At 35.9% G+C, this 8,876-nt stretch overlaps 1 protein-coding gene across 1 annotated transcript; it reads left to right on the top strand.

Annotated features, from left to right (window-relative positions):
* Positions 1 to 1,381: 1,381 nt before the first annotated feature.
* On the top strand, positions 1,382 to 5,357 carry LOC121966321 (ethanolaminephosphotransferase 1-like). The gene is made up of 3 exons (XM_042516425.1): positions 1,382 to 1,664; positions 1,795 to 1,974; positions 4,017 to 5,357. Exons 1-3 carry the CDS (start codon positions 1,635 to 1,637, stop codon positions 4,080 to 4,082), a joined length of 276 nt encoding a protein of 91 aa, XP_042372359.1. The 5' UTR covers positions 1,382 to 1,634; the 3' UTR covers positions 4,083 to 5,357.
* Positions 5,358 to 8,876: the final 3,519 nt, after the last annotated feature.

The raw sequence follows: 8,876 nt of genomic DNA, 5'->3' as shown, positions 1-8,876 counted from the left end.
CTTAATATTTCACCAGTTTTAACCAGCTTTGTCATGAAACGTTTTTAAAAATTGTCATAGTATAGCTTGTCATAAAAATGTTTTAAATTTTGTCCTAATAAAGTGGGATATAAAGATTTTCTAAAATTATTATAGTTAAGTATGTTTTTTAAAAAAAAGTCGTAGTGTAGCATGTCACAAAAATTTTCTAAGAATATGTTACCAGAAAATGACTTTGGTGGAAGTTAAACTCACCTATTAGAATAGTACTTGAGTAAATGTCTTAAAATACCTAATATTACTGTATTTTACTCTTTATTTCTTTGTAAATGTACACCACCTTGACATTGGAGCGTTCATTGCACTTAATACTTATTATTAATACCAATTTCAACCAGCTTTGTCATGAAACGTTTTTAAAAAAATGTCACGGTATAGTTTGTCAAAACAAAGTTCAAAAGTTTGTCCTAATATAGCATGTAATTAAAATTTTCTAAAACATTGTTATAGTAAAGCATGTCGCAAAAACATATATAAAAATGTCATAGCATGCCATAAAAAAAGTTATAAAAATGTTACATAAGTGCATGTTGTAAAAATGTTCCAAAAACAGTATTTCATAAAAATGTTCTAACTTTTGAAAATTAAGTAAAATATGTTACCAGAGCATGACTTTGGTGGAAGTTAAACTCACCTATTAGAATATTACTGGAGTAAATGTCTTAAAATACCTGATATTTACTGTATTTTACCCTTTATTTCTTTGTAAATGTACACCACCTTTACATTTGAGCATTCATTGCAAAAACAAGGTCTTCTTCACAACTTAATATTTCACCAGTTTTAACCAGCTTTGTCATGAAACGTTTTTAAAAATTGTCATCGTATAGCTTGTCATAAAAATGTTTTAAATTTTGTCCTAATAAAGTGGGATATAAAAAAAAATCTAAAATTATTATAGTTAAGCATGTTTAAAATTTTTTTTAAAAAAGTCTGTAGTGTAGCATGTCACAAAAATTTTTTCTAAAAATTTGTTACCAGAAAATGACTTTGGTCGAAGTTAAACTCACCTATTAGAATAGTACTTGAGTAAATGTCTTAAAATACCTGATATTACTGTACTTAAGTATCAAAAGTGTTTTTTTTAAATGATATGTAATTACATACTTAAAAGTACAAGTAAAAAGTAGTAATGAAAAAAGCAAGCAGTCTGAATTCAGAGAATTATGACATTTATTCTGTAACACTGTATGTAAACAGCCCTTAAATCATGGCGTTCATTGCACTATAAGAAAAACAAGGTCTTCTTACATCTTAAAGGGACACTTAGCTGGTTTCAACCAGCTGTTTCTTCGTGGGAGGATCCCTAGATCCTCGCTTCGATTTAAAAATCCTCCCTATTTTGGAGAATTCAAGGTTGGCAGGGATGCTTTTTTTAAAATACTGTTGTATTATTGATAAGTGCGACGGCGCTCTGAACTCTTCACCCTGTGTGGTTTTGCAGAGCTCACCGCAGTAACACTCTGAAGCACAGCAGCCTGTACGAAGCCTTCCTGCCCTTCCTCTCGCCCGTCCTCCTCTTCATCCTGTCCACCATTTGGGTGGTCTTCTCTCCATCCAACATCCTCGAGCTGCAGCCCAGGATCTTCTACCTCATGGTGGGGACAGCTTTCGCGAATGTCACGGTGAGTGTCTGCTAATGCACACACACATTTACCGCCACCTTTGTTCTTTTGCTTCTGACAACACAATACACGAAAGTCTGAATACGCGCGTTGATGTACGTTTATTCACGTCTGAGTGATTATCTTGCAGTGTAAGCTGATTGTGTGTCAGATGAGTAACACACGTTGCCAGGCGCTGAGCTGGCTGTTGCTACCCATGACGCCCGTGGTGTTGTTGGCGGTTTCTGGGGTGGTGGCCAATGAAACCCTGCTGCTGTGTCTGTGGACCGCCGCTGTCATGTTGGCACACATACATTACGGCGTTTCAGTGGTAAGGCTGCACACACACGATCTCTGTTAGAATGAGAAAAAAGTCACGTCAGCAAATGTAACGTTTTCTGCTTTTCAAAGTACGTAAACATCAGTTATTTTTTAACATTTTGAGAACATTAGATAACAAATTATAACTGTTATTTTATGCCTGGTTACGACATAATGGAGACATTAGGTTTTCGGGTGGTACGTCCTTCTGAGTTTTGCTATTTAGGACATCATGCTATACAATGACGGTTTTATACATTTTTTGGGTGACATACTAAGATATGACTTTTATTTGACCACATACTATGACTTTTTATGCTGCTTTGGAAAACATATTATGCTAAGACTATTTTTGTGCTAATTTGGACAACATATTACACTATGACTTGTTTTTTGACCAACATATTATACTTTGATGGTTTTATGCAATTTTGGATGTCATACTGTTGTATGACTTTTTTATGAGTTTTTGAACGACATAGCAAAATTTAATATTTATGCTATTTTAGACAACTATAATATGACTTTCAAGCAATTTTGAACAACATACTATATTATGACACATACAGTGCTTTTTTATGCTGTTTTGGACAACAAAGTTGACTTTCACGCAAATTTGCATGACATGATTTGATAAAACAATTTTAAAAGACATGGTGTACTACGATTTCTTAAAGCTGTTTTGGACAACATACTGTAATATGACCTTTTTATGATATTATGACTGACATAGTTGTTTTGGACGACATACTACACTATGACATTTTGGTGGCATTTTGGAGGACATGCTGTACTATGACATTTTAATGCTATTTTGGACGACATCCTATAGTATATCGTTTTGGTGACATTTTGGACCATTTTGCACAATTTGGTCGACATTCTATACTGTGACGTTTTTGTGAGATTTTGGAGGACATGCTGTTATGTGACGAATTTTGTTGACGTGCTATACTATGACTTTTTTATGCTATTTTGGACAACATACGATAGTATGACATTTTAGTGAGATTTTGGTTGACGAACTGTACTATGATTTCTTTGTGACATTTAGACGACATACTATAGTATGATGTTTTGGTGACATTTTGGACAACATACTATCCTAAGACTTTTTTATGCTATTTTGGATGACATGCTATACAATGATGTTTTGGTGAGACTTCAAAGGACATGCTGTACTACTACATGCCATACTATGATGTGTCTGTATTTTCTTTATGTGTTTTTCAGCCCGTTTTTGGACGTTTTTTTCAACATGCTATATTACAGTGTTTTTGGCAGTTTTTGCAACATTCTATGCTATGACGTATCTCAGCGTGCTATTTTATGTGGTTTTCAGCTGTTGCTTGGACATATTTTGACATTTTTGCCATGCTATATTGTGGCATTTTCGTGTGTTTTTTCAACATGCTATACTACGGTGTTATTGGCAGTTTTTGCAACATGCTGTGACGTCTCTCTGCATGCTATTTTATTTGTTTTTTGACCTTTTTTTAAGTCATATTTTGACATTTTTCAACATATTATAGTATGACATTTTCTGTCTATTTTTGACGACTACCACATTTTCGTGCTATTTTGGAGGACATGCTATAGTATGATTTCTTCCTGCTATTTTAGATGACATGCTATACTGAGACATTTTGGACAACACGCTGTGACGTTTTGATGAAATTTTGGTCGACATACGAAACTATTGAGGGTTTTTTGCACCATTTTGTACGACATACTTCACACTGACTTTTTCACTCAATTTTAAAGCATGTATTATACTATGATTTTTTAATGACATTTTGGAAGACAAACTTTAGTCTGACTTTCTAATTATATTTGATGATAATTACTATGACTGTTTTCTGTCATTTTTGACGACTTTTTTTGTGATACTAAAAATTTCAGTAGCATAGTTAGCATTTAAAAATGTTTTTCTATAGTACAGCACATCAGTATTTATTTCTGATAAAAGATATAGTAAAGCGTAACATTTATAGGACTTGCTGTACTTGAACCATTTTTTTAAGTGAAACCAATGGTATTTTCCACTGCTAGGTACAACAGCTCAGCAACCACTTTAACATCTTGGCCTTCTCGCTGAAGAAGCCCAACAGTGACTGACAGGAGGAGGAACGAATCGGCTTGAAAGAAGCGGAGGTTTAGGCTCCTCCGCTTATCGACACTTCACTCTCATCACCACGGAAACCACATCCCCACCCCTCCATCCATGAGGACACTGCAAGTGGAATGGACGATAGCCCTCTTCTACACTGTCTCCAACACACACACACACACACACACACACACACACATACACACTCATATTCCTAACCACCCAACCAACTAACCTCTGGTCCCTGCGATGGGGCGGGCACAGGGGCTCTGGCTTCCGTCATTGGTGATTGGCTAACTTGGTTGAGCCAATGAGGTGCAATTGTTTCCTACGGAAATGTGCTTCAGTCATGAGGACAGGAGCCCTGCAAACACACAGATACATGTACATACATCGCTCTGCTTTCGTGCAGATAATTTATATCTCATGGCAGGTATTTAAAACACAAACACAGCCACAAACACACAGTTACACTCAAATAGTATTATGAATGTATAATATGCCTTTGGGAAACGCCATTTAAGTTTTATTATATGAACAGGAATGCCTCGAATAGTGATGTTTCAAATTTGACCAAACCTCTAGATAGTGGCCGCACATCCACAGCTGTGTCCAGCGTTTAAAGGTTGTCAGTTCTTTTCTTTTTTTTTAAATCATGGGATGTTTTTCAGTTGTAAATCCCAGTGATATATGTTAATAGCTATATATATACTGTATGTGTTAAAGGGGTTTGGGGCATTTTATTTTCAAACTGAAAAGAAAGATTAAAAAAAGATGATTACTCCTGTAAAACATTGTATAAATTTCCCTCTAATTAATTCCACAGTCTGCTCTGTGATGACTGATATCATGAGTGAACAGAGTTGTGTTTTGACTAACCAGGGCGGGAACTGACCAGGGTCACCTCGGACCTTTTGAACTCTACTAACCTTCCACTTGGACCTCTGACAGAGCACTGGCTCTCCCTACCCTCTGAGGTGTTGTGTCTTCATGCTGATTCGTTCTGGGTTTTTTTCTTGTTTTGTTTTTTACTTCTTTTGTTTTTATATACATGTAGTATACTGTTAATCTGCTGCCATGGCAATGCTTTGTGGTTTAGTGGCGCAGAGCTTGAATGAAGAGTGCGTTCAAAAACCGTTAACGGAGCGGACTCACTCTGAGGAAACAAGCCATCGCACAGGACACCGCAAACGCCGCAACACCGCCTGGCCTCACAGAGGTATTATCACACCTTTTCTACTGTCTGTCAGAGAACTTGTGGATTGTTTTTCTTTTTCAGTCTGTTAAACACTGTTTGTCTGTGTGATCAAAAAATGTATAAATGGTGAAAGTGCATATTGAGTCGTGGCTGCAGACTGGACTTCTTATCCGATTGGTTTTCACTGCCGACAGGGCTTACCGATCATCTGTGTCCCCTCTCACTGCAAAAAAACTGTCAATTTTTCATGTTACGACAGCGTTTATGTGTCTGTAGTTGGGAGGAAATACCTTTGTCTGGTTGAAAAGTGACTGGTCTTGTCCATCTGCAAGGACTTTCCAAGATCTCCAGTATCTGTTGACATAGGATAGAAAAAATATTATATTTCATGTCTCATTTAGAATTATCAGTTAAAAAAAAGACGTAAATGAAGGAAGTCAACTGTGGTTTGGGAGAATCAAAACTGGGAGTTCTGTCTATTTGTGAAGTGAAGTCAGTATTAATCATGTCATTTACAGCTAAAGGGTGATGATACTTTAAAAGGTACACTGTGGTTGAAAAAAAATGTACTTAAGGCTTCATTTTACATCTGAAGTACAGAACTTTTGTTTTCATTGTTTAGCTACAGTGAACATTTAGACCACAGACACAACCCTCATGACTGTGATATCAATCTAAAACTCTACTGCCTTCATACCCAGCACCAACTGGACAAAGCTAAATCAAAGTCAAAAGCACACAGATATTTGTATTTTGATTGGCCCCACAGCTGTGACTTTGGAGATGTAGATTGTAGTGATGTGAGAACAACTGTGACTGAGGTTACACCACCAAAACCTGGTGGAAACGTGCACTGTCTGGTTATATGCAGATCCATCTGTACAAGTCTGTTGATGTTTAGCTGCACACCGTGTGTCTGTGTGGATATCTGTGTAAATACATACTGGGATTTTTTTCGTTTCCGTTTTATGAACTACAAATGGGATTGTTATCCAATAGGCCGATTTCTGCAACCGCTGTTCCGGTAGCTGTTTCTCGATCTGGCAGAGTTTTTATTTTGTTCGAATTCTGCACTTAATTGTATAGCACGATGGGACATGTTATGGTATACAGTGGTGAACAAAACATTTAAAAAACGGCCAGGAACTCCATAAAGTAGCATGTGGAAAAAATGACCAAAGGAGCAACGCTATACTATGGTGAAAAACACACATGTCCAAAAGTAAGCTGAAAATCACTTAGTATGGCATGTAAAGGCATATTATAACAGACCTCTACATGCTATTCTAAGTGGTTTTCAGCTGTTTTTGGGACGTGTCAAATTTCGACATTTTTGCCATACTATAGCCTTGCATCTTTGGTCATTTTTTCGACATGCTATTTTATTGGATTTCTGGACATTTTGGGGTGTTTTTTCACTACTGTATGCTATAACATACCTCTACATGTTATGCTAAGTGGTTTTCAGCAATTTTTGGGACGTGTCAAATTTCGACATTTTTGCTATACTATAGCCTTGCTTCTTTGGTCATTTTTTCGACATGCTATTTTATTTGGGTTTCTGGCTGTTTTTGGATGTTTTTTTCACCACTGTATAATATAACATGCTTCTACATGCTATGCTAAGTGGTTTTCAGCTGTTTTTGGGACGTGTCAAATTTCGACATTTTTGCCATACTATAGCCTTGCTTCTTTGGTCATTTTTTCGACATGCTATTTTATGTGGTTTCTGGACATTTTTGGAAGTTTTTTCTCACAACTATATATTATAACAGGCCTCTAAATACTATTCTAAGTGGTTTTCAGCTGTTTTTGGGACGTTCAAATTTCGACATTTTTGCCATACTATAGCCTTGCATCTTTGGTCATTTTTTCGACATGCTATTTTATTGGATTTCTGGACATTTTGGGTGTTTTTTCACTACTGTATGCTATAACATACCTCTACATGTTATGCTAAGTGGTTTTCAGCAATTTTTGGGACGTGTCAAATTTTCGACATTTTTGCTATACTATAGCCTTGCTTCTTTGGTCATTTTTTCGACATGCTATTTTATTGGGTTTCTGGCTGTTTTTGGATGTTTTTTTCACCACTGTATAATATAACATGCTTCTACATGCTATGCTAAGTGGTTTTCAGCTGTTTTTGGGACGTGTCAAATTTCGACATTTTTGCCATACTATAGCCTTGCTTCTTTGGTCATTTTTTCAAACATGCTTTTTTATTGGGTTTCTGGCTGTTTTTGGATATTTTTTTTCACCACTGTATATTATAACAGACTTCTACATGCTATGCTAAGTGGTTTTCAGCTGTTTTTGGGATGTGTCAAATTTCACCATTTTTGCCATACTATAGCCTTGCTTCTTTGGTCATTTTTTTCGACATGCTATTTTATTGGGTTTCTGGACGTTTTTGGATGTTTTTTTCAATACTGTATATTATAACAGGCCTCTAAATGCTATTCTAAGTGGTTTTCATCTGTTTTTGGGATGTGTCAAATTTCGACATTTTTGCCATACTATAGCCTTGCGTCTTTGGTCATTTTTTCGACATGCTATTTTATTGGGTTTCTGGCTGTTTTTGGATATTTTTTTCACCACTGTATATTATAACAGACTTCTACATGCTATTCTAAGTGGTTTTCAGCTGTTTTTGGGACGTGTCAAATTTCGCCATTTTCACCATACTATAGCCTTGCTTCTTGGTCATTTTTTCAACATGCTATTTTATTGGGTTTCTGGATGTTTTTGGATGTTTTTTTCACCACTGTATAATATAACATGCCTCTACATACTACACTTAGTGGTTTTCAGCTGTTTTTGGGACGTGTCAAATTTTGACATTTTTGCCATACTATAGCCTTGCTTCTTTGGTCATTTTTTCGACATGCTATTTTATTGGGTTTCTGGCTGTTTTTGGATATTTTTTTTCACCACTGTATATTATAACAGACTTCTACATGCTATGCTAAGTGGTTTTCAGCTGTTTTTGGGATGTGTCAAATTTCGCCATTTTTGCCATACTATAGCCTTGCTTCTTTGGTCATTTTTTCGACATGCTATTTTATGTGGTTTCTGGACGTTTTTGGAAGTTTTTTCACAACTGTATATTATAACATGCCTCTAAATGCTATTCTAAGTGGTTTTCAGCTGTTTTTGGGACGTGTCAAATTTTTGACATTTTTGCCATACTATAGCCTTGCTTCTTGGTCATTTTTTCGACATGCTATTTTATTGGGTTTCTGGATGTTTTTGGATGTTTTTTTCACCACTGTATAATATAACATGCCTCTACATACTACACTTAGTGGTTTTCAGCTGTTTTTGGGACGTGTCAAATTTCGAAAATTTTTGCCATACTATAGCCTTGCTTCTTTGGTCATTTTTTCGACATGCTATTTTATTGGGTTTCTGGCTGTTTTTGGATGTTTTTTTCACCACTGTATAATATAACATGCTTCTACATGCTATGCTAAGTGGTTTCCAGCTGTGTTTGGGATGTGTCAAATTTCGACATTTTTGCCATACTATAGCCTTGCTTCTTTGGTCATTTTTTCGACATGCTATTTTATGTGGTTTCTGGACGTTTTTGGAAGTTTTTTCA

This window comes from Plectropomus leopardus, unplaced genomic scaffold (assembly GCF_008729295.1).
Source record: "Plectropomus leopardus isolate mb unplaced genomic scaffold, YSFRI_Pleo_2.0 unplaced_scaffold2400, whole genome shotgun sequence".
Lineage (NCBI taxonomy): Eukaryota > Metazoa > Chordata > Actinopteri > Perciformes > Serranidae > Plectropomus > Plectropomus leopardus.
Note: the sequence above shows the minus strand (reverse complement) of the source record. Positions and strands in the feature narration are given on the sequence as shown.

Bases quoted from the DNA above. Each gene is read 5' to 3' on its own strand.
- LOC121966321 (XM_042516425.1), top strand. From the start codon at position 1,635: ATGGTGGGGACAGCTTTCGCGAATGTCACG. The intron at 1,665-1,794 runs GTGAGTGTCTGC...ATTATCTTGCAG, and splicing joins CAGCTTTCGCGAATGTCACG to TGTAAGCTGATTGTGTGTCA. The intron at 1,975-4,016 runs GTAAGGCTGCAC...TTCCACTGCTAG, and splicing joins TACATTACGGCGTTTCAGTG to GTACAACAGCTCAGCAACCA.